The sequence below is a fragment of the Drosophila innubila genome, chromosome X (genome assembly GCF_004354385.1).
Source record: "Drosophila innubila isolate TH190305 chromosome X, UK_Dinn_1.0, whole genome shotgun sequence".
NCBI classification, from domain to species: Eukaryota; Metazoa; Arthropoda; class Insecta; order Diptera; family Drosophilidae; genus Drosophila; species Drosophila innubila.
In genome coordinates this window covers 27,384,816-27,405,336 of record NC_047626.1, presented here as the reverse complement: position 1 = coordinate 27,405,336, position 20,521 = coordinate 27,384,816, and the positions used below count along the sequence as shown (strand labels likewise).

Genomic DNA, 20,521 nt, shown 5'->3' with positions numbered 1-20,521 from the left:
AGCATACTTTTGGGCGGGCTCGTAGGTTTGTTTCCAAGATGCTTCCAATGTTTTTTAATATTAAAAGAAAAGGGTATGTAAGAGCTGTCTGTATATGAGTGGGTTAATATACATTAGAGTGGGTTAATTTGTGTGGAGTAAAAAAAAGGCGGTTATGAAATTCGTAGTCTACGATGAATTCTAAGAAGAAACCATGGGTCTAAAATCAATGTCGAGCTTCCACTTTTTACGGAGAAGTTAAACATATTTCATATATTGGTAATTGTCTGTTAGGTGAACCTTCCCTCTAAAACAAAAAAAAAAATAAAAACCCCAAATGGAGGGCGATTTATGATGAAGTTAGAGGTAAGAATAAGTTGGCGGTCTCTTTTAATTGAATTTTTAAATTAATTCACTTGACAAAAAATTAAAAAAAAAATCTAGTTAAGACCGACATTTAATTCTTATCTCCCCTATCTGAAGTTTTTTTTTTTTTTGGGGTAAGTTTCACCTAACAGACAGTTTCGCCATACAAAAAACATGAAAACCTTTCTCGAAAAAAGTGAAAGCTCGATATTGATTTTAGACATATGGTTTCTTGGGCAATTTTTCTTCGAATTCATCGTAGATTACGGTTTTTATTGACCCACTCTTATATACATACTGAAAATAAATATACATATTCTCTTTCTGACGCAGATAAAAGATAATGATTGAAATCAAACTCAGTGCATTTTTGTGGTGCAAAAATGTGTCTAAATATTTATTAATTATCTTATGAAAATATTTATCTTAAATAATACCGTTAGTACTTGAGCAGTTGTAGCTAGTGTCAATATTTGATCAAAATTGAATTATCTGAGTGTACAGTGATCCTGATAATTGTAGTTAAAATTGCACTATTGTCTTGGCACAATGTGCTTCTGGTTTAGTGGGATTTGGGGGGGATTACTTAATGTATCCCTGATCGATCGCATGCTTGAAGATCTCAGCAATGCGTTGTTGTTTGGCGGGCTGCTCAAAGGGCGTAATACTCCAGACGTCCGTGAGGACAGCGTCCTCAACAATAGCATCCAGGTCAGCCACTTCATCGTCCTCGATTAGGGACATTGGCAGTGATTCGATGCCCATGCCGCAGCCAAAGCGACCAAATTGCTTCATCTCCTCTTGTAGAGTCTCCCAAGAGATGATAGCCTCTGCGTCGCCTCCCAGATCCTTGATCAGATCCTGGGCGCTCTGCAAATAAGCACGGAGCAGCTCGTCATAGTGCTGCTCACGTAGCTCTTGGCTGGTGCAGGAATAGATGAAGAAGCTGATGTCCAGTGCCAGCGAGGAACAGCGCGCCAACTGATAGTCAATGATGATGATCTTCTGCGGCTTGCCATCGTCACTGTAGGAAGTGAGGAAGTTGGGCGTCCAGCAGTCACCATGTCCAAAGACACTCAACTTGGAACGGGTGGAGACCAGATTGATCATATCATCGAACAGTTGCGGCTGCAGAAAATTGTTCGCCAGCGTCTCATACTTGGTGTTGGGGAAGGTCTTCTCCACGGCATCGCTAGACACCTTCAGGGCCAGCTTGAGGAAGTCCTTGTACCATTCCCGTGTATGTTCCCCGTAATATGTTTCCTGCAGACTTCCCGCGGCCTTCTCAAAGTTATCGGCATCCAGAGCATTGAAGGCCAAGGCAACGCCATGATAGCGCCCCAATGTGCGCATGGTCAGGAGCGCATCCTCCAGCTGAATGTAGTTCATGCTAAAAGTGTAGTTTATTTATAAATAAGATTCGAAATATCGGAAATGATCGATATGGACAAGCTAATGTAATAAGTACCAGGTGGTAAAATAAGTTAATCAAATGAGAGTTATAATACATCTCATGTCCTTCAAGAACGAATATTTAGGATATTTTCCTTGAAAGACTTGAAATGTATCATATAAAAGGTTTTGAATAATTTATCAGTGATATACATAAAGATATTCACTTTAAATTTTTGTACTTTTAATTCTTAAAATAAATGTTACGGAATAAATCTTAAAAGCCAAAAATAACACTTTTTTCCCATTGCAAAGTAAGTGTTATTTTAAATAAAAATTAATTTAATTTTTACTTCGAATTTTTGTAATAAAAATTAAAAATAGTATTTAAAAAGAATTTTTATTCTTATCATAATTGTCAATTTTTATAAAAAAAATTGAAAATAGAAATTGAAATTTTAAAATATTTTATTATAAATATTGACAAGCATTTCTTGTTTTGAATTATGGTTGATTTCTATATAAATTTTGATTTTTATTTAATAAATTAATTTTAATAATTAAAAATGATTTTTAAAATAAAAATTGAAAATAAAAGTTTATTATGTTTTCGAATTTGGCGCACAAAAATATATTTGTGTATTTTTCCCCACAGTTTTTGGAGCCTTTTTGGGCTTTAATTTTTTCAAACTAAAAATTCGTATTTGTGGTCCCTGGCTTAAATTGCAAAAAATAGTCAAATTGACAACAGTACCCAGGACATATGAAATCTCTAATCTCTACTCTCTCCTCTATCTCTTTCTTTTTACTTACCGATTGGGGGAACGATAGCCACGGAATCCCACATCCTCGAGGGCGATGAAATCGTTGACGCCATCGCAGACAGTGGCATAGCACTTGGGATACTCGGTGAAGGGATTCTTTGGCTTGGGCTGGCGTGACTCCTGGAAGGCCTCAATCGCTGGAATGACCTTCGTGTAGAATATAATCTCATTGCGAAAGAAGTCGATGGAGCGGAATAGTCGACGTCTGTGCAAATTGGCCGGCATGCCCTTGACAACAACGTTGACCTCCAGTTGTTCGCCCTCCGGCTCCTTGACGCCGTAAACGCACAGCCGGAACACGCGACTCAGATAGGAGTCACCCTTCTTGCCGCCCTCGCCGAACTTGTAAGAGGTGTGCTTGGTGCCGCCAGCATTCTGAATGATCTCATCGAGAGTCGCCTCGGTGAATTTGGCGGAAATATCGGCGAATGTCGGTGCGTCCATTGTGGCTACTGAATTCCTTCTGTGACAATTCCTGGATCAAACAAGATTTATAAAGTTGCGCAGCTCTCAGTTAAATTCTTAATTTGATAAGCCTTCATAATCAGCAATAACAAATCAAAAAAATAATGCGAAAACACTTTATTCATTACAATGCGTAGCGTTTTGTTTGGTACACGTCAGACATCAACACATACACACACGCACACTCACATGTATACTTACCTAAACTATTTTGTATTTGTACAGCGATAAGATCAATTTACCGGCGAGAGTGAGCGACGTGTTCAAAACTATGCGAAAGACTGTACGGAATCTCAAAAGCGCACCTCAATTTGACTGATTTAAATTTGCCGCGCTGATGTGAAGAGTAGAGGGAAAAACAAAAACACGCCCACGCAAGAGAGATAAGGAAACCTTACTGCACTGTTGCCAACTTAGGTATTTGATAGCTAGTTCTGGCTACTTTCAGAGTTTGTTTGCCAAAGTGCCACAATAACAAATTTGGAGGATTCCCAGCCAAAAATAGCTACTGTTCCCCATAACAGCTTGGCAGCACTGGTTTGGAGGGCTGCCACCCGGTCGAAAGGCTGCCACCAATTTATCAATGTGGCCGCGCACATTTGGCTAGTATCTTAGCTATTTCGGATGCTTTCCAGCCAGATATTCCCGATATCTTTGCTTAGCTTATTTCAATTATCAAAAGATAGTGATGACAATTTGCTAGAAATTTTTATGTAAAACTAAACAACAAAAGCAAAACACAAATCTAAAAAATCCAGAATGCCCGCTTCACTCAATTTTAAAAATTTTCCCGAAGTTGGCCATCCAAAAAGGCCAGATTTAACGGGAAAATGGTAGACCTGGTAAGCATTGTGAACGTTCATTCGTTCCTACGATTGGCAATTGATTGCGGCGTGTATGGCCGCCATAACAGCTGACCTAACAGTCGCTTAACATCAACTTACAGTGTGTAAACTATTTTCAGTGCTGTATAACGCCAGCAGTTTGCACGTGTTGAATTTGGATTCTTTTTTGTTTTATTTTTATCTGTTTTGAAGCGCCATGGCCGCGCTGGACTCTGCGATTAAGAAAAAGCGCATTTCAAAGAAGAACAAATCCGCCTGGCGCAAGACCGACATACAAGATGTCGAACAGTTTCTAGAGGATCAGCGTCAAGAGGAGCGTATTGGGTGAGTCGAAGTTTGTAAACAATGCGGTCGACAGACAACAAATTCAAAAACGCAACACTTGCAGCACCTTTACAGACAAGAAGGATGAGGATCTGTTTGTGGTGGACTCGTCGCCACTCAAGCCTGCACCCGTGCTGCTGACCATAAGGCAGAAGCGCAAATTGAATGCCCTGAAGCCCATGCGCACATATCAGGCACTAGAGAACACATCCAAGGTGCAGGATCCCATTGTGAAGCGGTAAGTCCATGTGGTAATAACTATCCTCACTATATCTAACTATGTGAGTGCTCAACAGTAATCATGTGAATCAGAAGAAAAACGGACGCAACATTGAACTGGAGGTCTGCAATCCCACCAAGGGGCGTCATCGTCAGGCCAACAGCGATCGGGCACGTTACTACGAAAAGCTGGACAGTCGCCTGGCGGATCAGGAGAAAGGTCGCAGGCGTGGTGCTCCAGCTGACAAAGATGTTTGGGTCGAGGAGGACTTTCGCGATAAAATACCCGGCCTCAAGGATGAAAAGGGTTGGGTCAGTCGCGATCTGGCTGTGCATATTGCCGGCAACGTGGGTCGCAAGGTGGTCAAAACGCACTCCAGTCTCCATCATAAGACAACCAAGGCCAAGTACGTTCAACTGTCAATCGAGGGCAACTTGTGGAAACTTATATTTCTTTTATATTTTGTAAATGTAGAAAGTTTGAGCCTCCGCATCCGGGCATGAGTTACAATCCCTCGCTGCAGGCGCATCAGGATCTGTTGGCGCAGGTTGTGCAGCACGAGGAGGGTGTCATTAAGAAGGAGCAGCATCTGAAGCGCGTCACCACCAGCATGTTTAGCAAGGTGACGCCCGAGGAGCGCGACAAGCGTCGAATTTTGGAAATGAGCGAGGGCATTCAGCAGGAGGGAGAGGCAGAGGCTGAGGAGGAGCAGCCTGAAGAGGATCAGAAGCAGTCGACGGCTTATCAAACAGTCAATGCTCCTGTGGAGAATAAGAAGAAGAGCAAACAGGCACGCAACAAGGAGCTCAAGCAAAAGGAACTCCAGCGTATTCACGAGGCCAAAAAGGCGCTCAAGAAACAGACCGCAGATCTGATCAGGTGAGTCTAACGACAACCAAAACGGATTGTTGGATAGTCTATAATAATGCTTTCCCCCTGTGCAGAATCAAGTCCATACGTGCCGAGGTAAAAGAGGAGGCCGAGGAGCTCAACGAGCTGAAGAAACATCGCAAGGCGAAGGCGGAGCGCAAAAAGTTCGAGCCAAAGCGTTTGGGTCGCCACAAGTTCGAGGAGCCGGATTTGGATGTCAATATGCCAGAGGATTTGGCCGGCAATCTGCGCAATGTGAAGACGGAGAGTAATCTGCTCACAGATCGCTTCAAGCTGCTCCAGAAGCGCAACATTCTGCCCACAACTGTGGCCGGCACACACAAGAGGTCAAAGGTGAAGCGTTTTCCACGCAACTCCCACAAGGATGCCGGCGTCAGCTATCAGGATCTGCGCGATCAACGCAAGGCGGCCGCTGCCAAGGCCAAGGCCAACAAGGACACCATCCAAATTTAGTCTAGGTCGATTCTATTCTCCTTTTATTATTACACAAACTGATATAAAACAAGCTATAAAAATAGATCAACTAAATCGGAGATTTTATACCGACTCGTTTTTTCGTCCTTTTCTGATTTTTCTTCTCTTTTATACCCTGTGCGGGTATATTAAGTTTGTGAAAAGTATGTAACAGGCAGAATGAGGCGTGGCAGACCCCATAAAGTATATGGGCAATTCCACAGAAATGTCAACCGTAGCCAAAAACTTACAACTGCTCAAAAGCTCACATCTTGACAAATTTTCACCCGGAAAAAATTTGAGTTACTAATTTAAACAATTAACACATACTATATATAAGTCAACTAGAATGAGCATACCGAATAGATTAATTGAATTATTTTTGCCTGTTTTGCCAAGGTGGCTTCCAAAATGGAGTGTTTGTATTATAATAATTGTTTGGCAAAAAGGCAATTAAAATGCAAAGAGAACAATTCAAACCTAGTAATAAAGCTTTTTAGGGACTAAAAAAGTGAATATATAATTCATACGAAGTAAACAAAATCATAAAAGACATGGCGGAACAAATAAACTACTTAATATTTTTCGAATCAAATAAAAGACATTATTAAGATGCATCAATGCATAACATTCTTCTATTAATCACATTCGAATATTTCCTCAGCTTTCGAAAACGACTTCTGTTTTGTAATTTTCTTGAAATCGAAGCATTACTGAAAATTATAGTTCTAATCAATATCCATAAGTCTTGCCTTTTGTCAAAATTCAAAAAATGTTTTCGCGTATTTTTTTTTTTTACTTTGAATGCGTACAAATGTCGCATTCGACATTAGAGAATTGCCCATGTTCAGAACGCCACAGAACGCGAATCCAACCGAAATCTCCCAAAACTCCATACATTTCTGGGAGACTTTCGGTTGGTTTTGTTTTCTGTGGCACCCCTGATTTAGTTTGTGAAAAGTATGTAACAGGGAGGAGGTGTGGTAGATAAAGTAAATATATACTTGATCAGCATCATTATCCGAGTCCATAATAGCCATGTGCGTATGTCCGTGTGAACGATAGATCTCAGAGATGGTAAGAGCTAATAGCACCAAATTTGGAATTTTGACTCCTTATAATGTCCGGCAGATCAAGTTTATTTTCAAATTTTTTAAATAAAACTACAACACCGTAAAGTCTTATGACTATAAGAGATAGATACATCAAATTTGATATGTTGGTTCCTGGATATCATACGCAGATCCAGTTTGTTTTTATTTTTGGATCGGAGCACTATATCATATAGCTGCCACATAAACGATTGGTCTCAAGTTATAATACAAAAAACGTACATATTTGTTTTTGGAGATAAACTGGTTTTATTTGGTTCAAATCGGTCCACTATATTATGTAGTTTTCTTCTGAAAAATCAGTCGAAAATGTAATACTGAGTTCTGCAAGGGCATCAAATCTGCGGCGTACCGAACGGCATGTAAGAGTCTAGGCACAGGGTATTTTATTTGTTTTAATTTGACCCAGGCTTTCTATAGGAATGTCTTCTATCACCCCTACTCAAAATCAAAAAGGGCATTATTAAAATTTAGTCTACGTCGATTCTTTTTTTTTATTATTACGAAAACTTATATAAAACAAGCTAAAAAGAAATGGAAGAACTAAATCAGAGATTTGTTTCCGGCTCGTTTCTTCGTCTTTTTCTGATTTTCCTCCTCCAATCTCCTCTTTTTGAATTTGCCTCCAGGTTGTCGCTTAGAATTTCCTATTCCACTGCAAAATTTAAAAAAGCATGTTGTCAGATAAAGTAGCACATTAATGTCAGAAGATCAAGTGATTTCAATATATTTTGATTTTAAAATATGTAACGAAATAACTAAAAAGAGTAACTGTCAATTTTGTTTATAATATGAAAATGCAGATTGAATATTTGAATATAATATATAAAATTTTCTTTGTATCTTATAACAATACCGAATATAAACTGAGTATTTCTTTAATTAATTATTTCAACTATTTAACGCCCTTAAAACATATTTGACAGAGAATATATTTGACTTTCTCTCAGTATGTCAAAATTTTTAAAATAGTCTGATTTCTGGCTTATAACATTGCCGCAAATAGCAAAGTCTAACTACAAAGTGGCCAATTCATCAATTCCATGGCCAAGAGAGAGACAAACAAAGATTAAAAGTGAGGGAGAGAGAGAGAGACAGAGTGAGAGAGAGGTGACAAATACCTTACCTCATGGAACTGTTTGCTTCGCTCAATTCCTGCAGAGACAAGTTCTCGGGAGGCGCCTCGTCCTGCGCCTCGGCGATGAGACGCTCCAGTTCCTTTTGCTGCTGCTTGGTTATCTTGTGGGCCGTCTTCTCCAGCTCCTTGTCGAGGGACAGGGACAGCGGCTTCAGTTTCTCGCCACGCGGCAGCTCATTGGCAGATTCGTAGCCACTCCGATTGAGCGGCCACCCTGGAATACAGCTTGTGTCCTGGAGCAGATCGAGAATCAGACGAAACTCTGATTGCTGGCGGCAATAGCTCTCCAGTCGCTGCAGGTCGTGGGGTAGAAAGTATGCGTCAAGGATACTCTTGTCCAGCTGGCATTTCCCATCCTCCACCGACTTGTTCTTCAACAGCGACAGGCAGAGTTTCGTGTCAAACTCCCTGAATGTTTTGCCCATCAGCTTGAGGACGCGTCTTCGGAAATCCTGATAGTAGAGTGGCAGCCAGTTATGATCTCGCAACTCCAGCATGTGCAGCATGATGCACGTGTGCTCGGCGGTCAGCTCGTTGGACTTTTGGCTTAGATAGACGGGCACAAAGCCGGCGCTCTTCCAGAATTTGAGTAGATCCGCGGTAAGGCCGTAGGAGGTGCCAATGTATTCAACCGGTTCCGGTGCACGTTCATGCAGACGCTGCAGCAGAATTGGAACTCGACTGCGTGGTCGTATCTGTTCCTTGAGCAGACTCAGCTCCTCCTCCTCCACTTCCTCAATGCCAGCTAAAAGGAGTTCAAAGCACAGTCAAAGCAAGAGGTTTAAAATCAATCCCATGGGATGACTCACCTTGGTTGGGTTTGAAACTGACATCATCCAGCTTGGCATGCCGTTGCCCATAGTAATCCTTGAGCAACTGAATGGCCCGCTTGCCGTATCCCATGCGCTGGTAATTGGGATGAGTTGCCACGCGCACGATCCTCACACCGGAGATCTTGGGGAATCCGCGATCTCCGAACTGCTCGGCAATGTTCCAGGGTATGAGGTCGCCGGCAGCTTTCTTGCCGCGTCCCAGAGACTCGCTGATGCTCTGTGCTGAGATTTGACCCTCGAGCGCGACCTGAACAACTACAAGAATCTCGGGCAGCTGATCCATGGTCTGTACCGGACCCAGCAGGCAGAACAAATGATGGGCAGGTGCATCGCTCATCATCTGCAGATCGTTGGGAGTGTTCTTGTAATGCGAGGACACATAGATGGACACCAAGCGATGCAGGAAGCTTTCGGCCGCCTTGTGGTACGAGAACAGAGCATCGCGATCGATGTAATACAGCTCACAGGCATCGGGAGTGGGGCAACCCGAGCTAATCGCCGGCACACTGCTGGCGTCCAGGCAGAGGAGATTGATTAGCCAACGCTCGATGTCATCGTTGGATTGGTAACGAATCGATTCATCCAGCTTAAGTGGGGGACGTGCATTGTTCTCCTTCTGCAGCTGCGAGATGAGCTTCAAGCTGAGGGAGCGTCCAGTGCCCTCGTAGCCATTGATCGTGCTGGCCATAAAGATCAAATAGGGACCCATCATCTTCTTGACGAGCGGCAGGGGAATGGCAGCCGCCTCATCGATCAGCAGCAGATCGGCGGCGTTCAACAGATGCGTATCATTGGGAGCAATATACTGTATGGTCTGTCGGCTACTCCGGGTGATGTTGATGCGGATGATGGCCTTCTTGTAGTCGGGATTGGTGCTGCGAATGATTGTGTAGTCGGCATGTTCCTGATACTCCAGTGCATCGAAGCCCTTCAGCACGAACTCAAAGAGTGTGATCAAATTCTCGGGATGTGGCGATGTTACATACACATTCACATAGTTGAAGGCCACGGCGGCAGCTATGGACAGACCCATAGCGGCGGATTTGCCGCGTCCACGTGCGGCGGTCAATGAAATCGGTGGCTTCAGTTGCTTATCCACCAGGGCCTCAATAAACTGGGCCACTGCATTGCCCTGGTCATAGGTCTTGCAGAGATTGACCAGAGCACCAGCTGGTTGGGCATTCAACAGGCTTTCCTTCAGCTCTTTCAGGCTGCTCTCGTTCTCCGACTTGCCAATGCTGCCGGGCTGTAAAAATCACGTGAATTAAGACAAATGTAAGAAGATGCGGAGTGATTGGAAGACATACATTCACTGGCTCCACATTGATGGTTTTGGAGCTGAGCGGCAACACGGTCAAATCATCGTTGACCACCAGGCAGCGCTTGCAATCCGCCAGTGAGAGTATCAGACGTTCGTTGAATCGACAAGTGACCGTCTGATGAGCCTCGGTACGGAAACGCTTGTGCACATCCATGCTCATGGTATACAGCTGCTTCAGGGACTGCAGCGTCTTCAGGAGGAGTATAATTAAGCCTCCTCCCTCGACGGTTTCCACAGTGCGTGCTAGAAGATTTGGTGTCAATGCCTCAAAGTCCTGCAGCACACAGACGCCATATGTGCGACCCAGTATGGCATGTGTCTCATCGTAGTAGCGACCATGGATTGTGGTCGCCACACGGAACGAATCAAACAAATCCGCCTCATTCACATCCACTTTTCCAGCGGCGATTTTCTTGGCCCGCTTCTTGCCGTGACTACAATCGAAATGTGTTTAACAAACAGTTTGAGGGGGCGAATCAATATCTACTACTCACTTGGAAATAGCCTCATCCTTGTTTTTGTAGCACCAGAGAACCGTCGGACGAGCCTTGACCGTCGACTTGGTCAGAATGTCATAGAGAATTGGGACTTGATCGCGCGCCTTGTCGCCGATGATGATGAACATGGTGCGGTGGCCCAGCTTTACTCCATTCTCAATCATTACGCGTATGCGATTATCTATTTTCTTTTTAACCATTTTAATTCACAATGTTTCTAGTTGCCACTTGACGAATGAATAACGTTTATTTTATGCAGTTCTCGTTTTGCAGTTCAAACGCACATGTGTACCAGTTCAGTGCTGCCAACTTGTGTTTATAGTCACATCGCAACATACAACAAGCTGGCAGCCTTCAAATCTAAAAACGGTGTGGCAGCCTTGAATCACAGAAAAAAATTAGCGATATTTGCCACACCGCTTTTGGGTTCAGGGCTATTTATATTAAATCGCACTTTTATCTATTTGTCGGATGCTTTCTGGCTGGTAACAGCTATTTTTCCTCTTTAAAGGTTGACAGCAGTGGAAAAATACGGGGCGGTCGACTTTCGCGCTCATTCGTCAATTTTTAAACCGCACGCGCGTTGGTGATGCTGCCATATGTTCAACTATTTGTTTTTTAACAAGCTGGCAGCACTGATCGCTGTTCTCAGCTGCGAGTGCAGCACGTTTTAATTTATAAATTAGTTCTTGATTGATTTTATTTTCAAATACATTTGACAAAATGTCGTCTTGGAAGAAGGCTTCAAAAAGCAACCAAAAGGTGCACCGGGAGCGCCATCAACCCGAGTCCCGCCAGCATCTGGGGTTGCTCGAGAAGAAGAAGGACTACAAAAAGCGCGCACTCGATGCGCAACGCAAGGAGAAAACATTGAAGGTGCTGCACAAACGGGCACTCAACAAGAATCCCGATGAGTTCTACCATCACATGGTCAACTCCAAGCTCTCCGAAGATGTGCACCATGAAAAGGAGGAGAAGGATGAGCACACACCCGAGCAGTTGGCCCTCATGGAGACGCAGGATCTCAAATACGTGATCATGAAATTGACAGTGGAGCGACGCAAACTGGATCGACTGCGTGCCTCAATTGTGGATGTGGATGCCACAACGGGTCACAACAAGCGCTTCACCTTCGACGAGGCGGGAGTCAGACAGCCAGTGGCACCCAAGACATTGGGCGAACGTGTCGAAGCAGCTGAAACCGAGGTAAGAGCGAGATACATATACTAATGTACAGTGGGTCAAGTTATTATTCCGACAAGCAATCAAATTCACCTACAGTGGATACATAATTTATTACATTATTATCCCAACTGATATATTTAATTTAATATTAAAATTTTTAAACTACACAACGAAAGAGCAAGATGAACAAGATCAAACATCGTTACTCGAATCGAACGTCGAAAAAAAAAATAAAGAATGCATTGAATTTTAAAACAAAGTGGCTCACAATATTTATATGTAGACCCTATTGATTTTCAGACAGATGGTTCAACAAAATGTTATATATTTTTGCTAATAGGAAAAAGTTAAAATATTTTTGATTTTGGCTTTTCCTAAATTTTGTATTCCAATTTTTTTTTATCCTAATTTTTGTTTTTCCATTTTTTTATTTCTTTATTTAGTTCTTCCCCATTTTTTTTCCTAATTTTTGTATTCCTAATTTTGGTTTCCTAATTTTGGATTCCTAGTTTTGTTTTCCCAATATTTTCTTTCGAATTTTCGTATTCTGAGTAATATTTTCCTGCTAAATATCTGTGATTTTTGTTATCCTATTACTTGACTAACTGTATATTTACAATGCACATTTGCAACGATTAATCTGTTATCTATTTTCAATATTCCAGGGAACGACAGTTAACAGTCAGAAGCAGCAGCTTCTCAATGAATTAAAGAAACGCGAACAACGGGAACGTGAACTGAGCATTGTAAAGAGGAAGCTGGAGATGAAGTATGCCCTCAAACAGCCACGCCTACTCAAGCCTCGAAAAATTAAGAAGGGAACCAAAGACAGCGCTCCCGTTTATAGTTTCCGTTACGAACGCAAGAAATAAATGTACTTAGAAGATTAATTCAGTTCAGCTCAGTTTTTCTTTTTTTTTTACATTTGAAGCTTGTAAGTATTTACTATACAATTATTTTTACTTGATTCCCCACAAAGTGTTCAACATATGTGCATTTTGTGAGAACCCAATTATAGGATTATTATAAAAAATATCTGATTAAGAATAACTTTAATTTCATTAAATTAATTTGTTCTCTTTTTAAAGATTACAATAAATGCAAATGAACTGCAATTATATTCAAAAGACGAGTTTTGCTTTATCCTTTGATCATTTATGATTTTTGTGTTCACTATCAGAATGGATCGAGTATTTTTCCAAAATTACGTCAGTTATTAGAAGACTCGTTGGTTTCAATATTTTTTGTATAAATTTTAAGCTAGGGAACCTTCAATTTAAATGCATATTTTATTAAAATAAGGTGGCATTTTAATTGTTGTTTTAATAAATAAAATATTTAATTTAACCCTGTGACGAAAGTCAAAGCTTGCATTTTAATGATCACGTTTGATTAATTTAAAGTTTATAGTTTAATTAATAGTTATTCGTATTGCATAAATAAAACGATTGTTCAAATATTAGTTTGAAATTGGCGCTAATTTGTTTTGTATAACATGTTTCAAAATGTTATGTTGCGTATTATTTGGTTGTCAACCACTTAACAATAACATTAGCGAAGACTAAAACCAGTTTCTTGCATATTCTGTGGAAACTTACGATATTCATAAGTTTGATTGCATATTATGACAACAGAGGGCGCTTTGCAATGACGCTGTGCTTGTATAGTTGAGAAATTATTTACAAATATTTTGAATTCTATAAACTGCAAAATTTGTGCCTAATTTGGCATTTAAAAAATTTGAATTGAAAGATGGGCACACACTGCGCTTCAGATCATTATACTAATTTTTTTTATAAAAATAATTATATATTTGAGGTGTTCACTTAACCGTAGCATCCTTGCAGATGGCACATGTGCCCATTTTTAAAACGTAAATAGCGCTTTACGGTGCAATCACAATTCGATTTGGTCAAAGAATTTATAAAAAAGACAATGCCCAAATGTGTACAAAAAACAATAGACTGGACAGAGTTGCAACGTAGGGCGCTATTAACGTTTTAAAGGATGCAAGGATGCTAGGGTTAAGTGAGCACCACAATTGATTATTTTTAATATTTCTTGACTTACTTGCAATATAACGATTAATTATAAGTTATAGTTCACAACAAGAATAATAATTTTTGAGCAAGAAAAAAAAAATAGAGCTCATAAAATAATAATTATTCCTTAAAAATTATTTTATCTTCAAAAATAATGTAATTTTCACTTTTCCCTACATTTCCTGAAGTCAAGAATTGATTATTTAAACTATAATTTATATAAATTTTGCCAGTAAAAAGTAAAAATTACAATTTGAGTAAAAATAATTCTTATTTTTGAGCACAAAAATGAAAAGAATAATCACTATTTTTTTAGTTCAATATTTTTGCTCAATAATAATGATTTTTTAATTAACACTCATATATTAATATTAATATTAATTTTGTAAATCATTGTGGAATTGCCCTTTTGGTATATTTTTGGTTACGATAGGTGAATGATTTTTCGGATTAAAAGAAAAAAAAATCAATTGTTACAGTCACTGTGATTTAGTTAAATTTCTTTCATCTTTAATTTGTGGCTGTTTTTGTTGATGTGTGATTCGACTTTATTGATTGCCAGTTATAACTGTATTATTATAGAGGGTTTTATCTAGGCGTTGTCCGACTGTCATTGCCATGTTTCGGTCTGTCTAGCTGCTAATCATATAACACTGGTAGAACATCGAATCCAAGCACCACCACAATCCCATTTGAACTCAACCCACTGAACCACCGAACCACCCTGCTGAGCCAAGTTTCAAATTACAAACCCAATTGAAGCTATTTAAAAAACAAAATATAGAGGAAAGAAAAAAGATTCGACGTTGTTGTTGTTATAGTTGTTGAGGCAGATTTTGATTCTGATTTTGACAATTGGCTTTTGTTTGAGGCGCAACCCGTAAAACCTGCAACCCGCAACCCGCAACCCGCAACCCTCGATCCTCAACTGCAGTTGTTGTGATGGGCACATGACAAGTCCGATTAGTACCACTTCCCCTCTCTCCCTCTCTCTCTCTCTCTCTCTCGCTTTGGTTAAGTGTCAACACAGCAATCTATTTGATGCATAATTTCGTGTGCCAAACGTGTCTCGTCAAAATGGTGTCATATGTTTTTATGGTGGTTCCATCAGTTACCACTCTCCCTCTCCCTCTCTCCCCCTCTCCCTCTCTCTGATTGTCTGTCCTTTGATTTACTCGCTGTATTCAGAGAAATTGCAAATTTCGATGCCATTTGTTAGTCTGGCTGCAATTAGCTTGCAAATGAGATTTGCCGCCTGCTGCCAATTCCATGTTGCATGCCACCTCTAACTGTTCACTTGTCCACTTCGAAAGGTGTGTGCGTGTATGCGTGTGTGTGAGTGTGAGTGAGTGTGAGTGTGGGCTGCTGCCACGCCCACATCCGCATCCGCATCCGCATCCGCATCCGTGACATAGCATATCAGACAACGACAGCAGCGAGTTGCACGTTGCACGTGTAAAACGTCGGTCACGTGACCGCACGTGCCACCAAATGTTGCCTGGCTGCTGTGATAAGCGCAACTCTGACAATCGCGTGCCGCTGAGAGATGTCAAAGACCAGGTTACCATCACAGCTTTCTCTATCTCTCTCTCTCGCTCTCTTATCGCGATCTGCCGCCGCCCAAAGGGACACAAAATCCACACAACTTGCAGCCTCAACGTCAGCTCCAGTTTCAGTTTCCTTTCCCTCACCCTCACCCTCTCCCTTTTCCCGTTTACCATCTCCCATCTCCCATCTCCCATCACCATCCCAGTTTCTCACTAAGAATCGATGGTTTTGTTAGCGTAAATATCTTAATTCGCCGCTTCACCGCCCCCGACACGCGTTAATCGTGTGCTTTTGACATGAGAATTTTTAAATGAAATGCGACAGGAAACGAACACAAAGCCCAAAACCAAAACCAAAAAATTTCTCACACAATCGTCGGGAAACGCCGAACACCGAATACTCAATTCCGAATTCCCCTTGGTCAACATCAGAGAATATTCCAAAATTTACTTGAGTTCAACTAATGAAATCTGTTTAAGATTTGGCAGTGAACAAAGACTTTATTTAACTTTAAATAGACAGAGTTTGAAAGGATTCTAAATAAATACCGACATGTATGATTTCATCATCTTACATTTTTATTGAAAACGTATTTAAATTATATACAAATTATTTTGATAAAACTTTAAACATACTAAAGTAGTAAAGTAGTAGTACTGAAGTACATCCAATAAACACTTAAATCATTGCAATATTAATAAATAATCGAAATTAATTTAATTTTTGGTTTTTTTTTATTATTCTATCTAATTTAAAACCAAAAAATCAATATTATTTGGTAATAATATGAAATATAAAATACTTATGTAGTTAATTTTTTCTTTTGTAACAATTTTAGTTCATTGAAAGTAGTTTTGTTTATTTACGTTTATTTTAATATCTTGTGCACACATTTCTGGAGAAATATAAAGCAAATATATCTTTTAACTTTTTCATATTTCTTAATAAAAAGAATTCAGAAATTTATTTAAATCTTTCGAAACTATATTAAATATTAATGTACGATCAGGGTCCGTAACGGTAATGAGCTTAAAAAACAAATGATAAAATAAAAATTAATATGTTGATTTTCATAAAAAATATTGAAAAATAACTTTTATTTTTCGATGAAAAAATACAAATTATAAATTAATAATTACATTTAAAATTTTTTTTTTAAATCATTAAATATCTTTTAATTTTTATCATTATTATAAAATAAAAAATAAAAGTTATTTTTCGATTTAAATTAAATTAATGTTATATAATGATTTTTAAATAAAAATTATTAATAATTTTTTTTTTATCACAAAATGAGATTTATAGTATAATTGATTTTTATAACTAAAGTTAAAAATGAAATTTTATCCTATTTCCAAGATACTGCATCTCAAAAAACTAATGTATATATCTAACATTTTCCCATTCATCTAGATGAATTACAATTATTAACTATATAATTTGCTTTACTTTGCGATAAGAAAACTTTCTTTTAAGGACTTGTATTTATGTTTAGTTACCGAATAACATCTTGCTGAATAAATTTTCGTTTCAGTGATTTGATGGAATTTTGAATACTTATATCAAAATATCAACTAAAAAAATCAACCACAGAAAGAAGTTAAATTATTGTTTCGAATGTACCAAAATTTTTGTTTTTTCAATATCTCTGCAAGCAGCCAATAAACTTATATTTAAGACTTAAAAAAATATCACTTAATGGTTATTTATAGACTTGATTTTATAAATCACATGCAATTGCATTTGTGATTAAAAAAATTTAAAATAATTATTATTATTGATTTTTATTTCACAAAGACTTTTGTTCAAAAGTTTTCAAATGTTAAAAGTCTTTACAGACTTATATTTAATTCCTCAAAAATGACTTGAACGACTTGTAACAGACTATTAAATTAAAAATCAAATATAATAATTATATAATAATACAAGTAACTATTAATTGTTATTTTTTTAAATAAAAAGCCATTAAATAACCATTAAAAGTGATGGTCCCTTTTGTGGACAATACAAATATAGGGATAATGAAGACTTTAAAATTTATTTCTAGAATGTAAAGTGATTTCAATCCAACACTTCTTTAGGGATGTCAATTTATGAACAACATTTGAATTAAAAACTCGTATTTTATTTGATTCAACAGTCATTCACCTGAACACGCACTTCATTCCCTAGTCTCCGCTCTCTTCGCTATTCTCTCTATACCTCTGTGATACTCGCAGGTAAAGCCCGAGTCGTGTCTAACGAGAATCCCAAAAATAAAAAAAAGGATGTGAACAGGAAAAGTACGCACCAGTCGCTTGGGCCATTAATATAAACGCCAACGAGAAGTCAACAGGCGCAGGGAAATCCTATAAGCAAATGCCTCTTCCTCTTCCGCCCAGTGGTGCACTCGAGTGGTGCAACCCCTTTACGACGCACCACAGTGGCGCACTTTTGTTTAATGTGGGTATTCTGTTTTTTTTACTTTGCATTTCAAATGGTTACGAATGTGCTACAAATGTTTGAGAGCGAAATCGTACAAGTATTTTTTATTGTGCGAGTTAACTTTGAAGTGTCGCTGTTTATGGGCTGTGTGTCCTATGTTCTGAGTCCTGTGTTTCTACCTACTGTCAAACCCTCTACCAGTTAGCTCAACCTCTTTTGGCTCACTCCATGACGAGTCGTTCTGTCAGTCAGTTTGTAACCACGACAGGCGCACAGACTAACCCCTAAATTGACCTTTAAAACTCCCAAATGCGCAATTTATCATTTCCTCACCAAGCCAGGGAGCGGGGGAAAGGGCAGGAGAAGGGTGACATGACAGGCTGCTGCTGTTGCTGCTGCTGCCATCAATCGTTTAGATTGAAGAGACCCTGGGCACAGTCAGACGATAACGATAGCGATAGTAATGACGATAGCACGGCCGACAAATCTGATACTATCAGATGCGTCCCGAGACGAGGCTTAAACTGCATACGAGTTTAATGCTCACACCCACAAAAACCGCTAGACACCCCGTCTCCCTTTTTTCCTTCTCTCCTTCTCTCCTCATCTCTTCTTCTCATTTCCGCCCTTCATTTGAGCAACATTTGACCCTTTTTTGTAGCATTCGTTGGGGCATGCCACATTCATTCGTTACGCTTTCTAAGTTTTGTCCTTGCGGTCCTCGGCCACAAAATGTGACTGAGACGATGCCAAGAACTTTCGTATATTCCCTTTGATTATATCTAATTTTAAGCTGCAAATTTCATCAACTTCATTTGTAATTATTTTCACGCTTTGCAGGATATTTTTGTGGCAATTATATCGAACATACCAATACGGTCACACTGCCATAAATCATACATTTTAATATTAAGAAGCTTAATTCTCTGCTGTTGTAAGTTGATTAATTTTGAGTTTACATATTTTATTAACATTATTATTATTTCAACAAACATTTCGATTCCATTTGTTGCGCAGTTTCTTTTTAATAACTATGGCGTATTTCAGGAAATTAGGTGGCACAAATCTGTAACTTAAGAGCCCGGTGAGATATCGATCTAATATTATATTTATATATATTCTTAGCACTTCAAAGAAAATTTGGTCCAAAAAATAAGAGAAGGCGTGGCATGGGAAATGGCGTATATTTAAGTTCAAACGAAAAATCTGAGCACAATTGTGGAAATGGTTTTTTTTTTAACCTCTTCTTGAATATTCACAGCATCAAAAACAAACGTCAAAATCAACCTATATTTGTAAAAGTCCCCAAAATTATACGTTTATTGAACAAAAATTTTAAATAAAAATTTTTTTTTGCTTATCAATTTACTTTTAAATATAAGTCAGTTTAAAGAATAAAATAAGTTTGATACCAAACCTCACCTCGATTGAAAGATATACCGATCAAAAGTTGCGCTTAAAACGCATATTTTCTATCTTTCAGAAATTGTTCAAAAAATACTAAAAAATATAAAACTTTCTGTATAAATTACTAGAGCCAATTCTTAATCGAACCACATTCAAATTTTTGCTAAACGGAACAACGCGAAAATTGATTTTTGCCACGTACTTTCCTGAAATATGCCATAGTGCAATGTCAATATCTAAGATATTTTTAAACTCATGATATACTCGAGATTTCAAAACATTTTGAATTCCTCCTCTAACGATTTTAAAAATCTTATGATTGTTCTTCTACAATTGTTCCTTTATAATTTGATCAATAATAATTCATCATTATCAAAGAAACATTCAAATACAATTGGGTCACATTGGCAATATATAGTGCTGAATCTGTTCTAATGAGCTTGAACTTCAATTCAATTGTTGGAGTTTTCAAAATGATTTGAATTTTTCTTGTTGCGCAGTTTAATGAATTTTTCAATATTATCTCTATTAACAGTAATCCAACAAATTAAGATGAAAATTATTTAAATATGAAGAGTTTTAAACGATTCTGCTTTGCTGATCAACTCTAATAATTCTATATGTTTGTATTTAGCTCTCAATCAATTTAGTCACACTGTTTGTCTTTCAGTGTCTTCTTTGGCAACACTGTTAACTCGAATAATTCGATCAACTTGTAGCGTTTGTCGTATCAGTCCGAAGAGCTTAAGTGAGAAGCATCCATTTCAGTGTCGAGCACAAGCTTTGATCCTATTAAAATCTGTCCAAGCGTTTTCACAAAGGTCTCGTCCTGGTTTTCCTGGGGAAAAGTTGTTTTAGTTTTTGTTAGTTTTTGGCGTGCTCGACACAACAAGAAGCAATTGCCGAGGTGTTGAGGAGAGCAGGTGAAGTACAACATGTGCAAGCATGTAACCCATTTGGTACACCAACTTGCAACAGCAACAGCAACAACAACAACAACAACCCATAACACCCTTGAGGGCAACCCTAACCCCTGGGTGTTGGCAGCAGCACACGAATATTTCGAGAGGAAAGTGTGAACAACATTTTTCATAAATTTAACCGGCAACAAGAAGGCAAGGAGCAGGAGAAGGAGGGAGAGAGGGAAGGAGGTGACAGGTCGACTGTCAGAAGGACGAAGGACGAACAATGAAAACAATAGAGCGAACAAGAGCAATAACAATAAACGATAGATATTTACCACAGCGGGAGAACA

At 38.9% G+C, this 20,521-nt stretch overlaps 4 protein-coding genes across 4 annotated transcripts; 2 read left to right on the top strand and 2 right to left on the bottom strand.

Moving 5' to 3' along the window:
* Positions 1-713: 713 nt before the first annotated feature.
* On the bottom strand, positions 714-3,411 carry LOC117793617. The gene is made up of 3 exons (XM_034633985.1): positions 3,228-3,411; positions 2,551-3,036; positions 714-1,735 (listed from the first exon to the last, which is right to left on the bottom strand). Exons 2-3 carry the CDS (start codon positions 3,003-3,005, stop codon positions 928-930), a joined length of 1,263 nt encoding a protein of 420 aa, XP_034489876.1. The 5' UTR covers positions 3,006-3,036; positions 3,228-3,411; the 3' UTR covers positions 714-927.
* Positions 3,412-3,998: 587 nt separating this feature from the next.
* LOC117792870 (ribosome biogenesis protein NOP53) lies at positions 3,999-5,846 on the top strand. The gene is made up of 5 exons (XM_034633179.1): positions 3,999-4,195; positions 4,260-4,433; positions 4,492-4,821; positions 4,890-5,294; positions 5,360-5,846. The coding sequence occupies exons 1-5, from the start codon at positions 4,068-4,070 to the stop codon at positions 5,757-5,759; spliced, it is 1,437 nt and encodes a 478-aa protein (XP_034489070.1). The 5' UTR covers positions 3,999-4,067; the 3' UTR covers positions 5,760-5,846.
* Positions 5,847-7,334: 1,488 nt separating this feature from the next.
* Positions 7,335-11,022, bottom strand: LOC117793594 (RNA cytidine acetyltransferase). Its single transcript, XM_034633952.1, has 5 exons — positions 10,658-11,022; positions 10,150-10,597; positions 8,819-10,088; positions 7,998-8,754; positions 7,335-7,526 (listed from the first exon to the last, which is right to left on the bottom strand). The coding sequence occupies exons 1-5, from the start codon at positions 10,858-10,860 to the stop codon at positions 7,415-7,417; spliced, it is 2,790 nt and encodes a 929-aa protein (XP_034489843.1). The 5' UTR covers positions 10,861-11,022; the 3' UTR covers positions 7,335-7,414.
* A 263-nt stretch (positions 11,023-11,285) lies between these two features.
* LOC117782686 (probable U3 small nucleolar RNA-associated protein 11) lies at positions 11,286-12,749 on the top strand. The gene is made up of 2 exons (XM_034619718.1): positions 11,286-11,866; positions 12,511-12,749. The coding sequence occupies exons 1-2, from the start codon at positions 11,384-11,386 to the stop codon at positions 12,715-12,717; spliced, it is 690 nt and encodes a 229-aa protein (XP_034475609.1). The 5' UTR covers positions 11,286-11,383; the 3' UTR covers positions 12,718-12,749.
* The last annotated feature ends 7,772 nt before the right edge of the window (positions 12,750-20,521 follow it).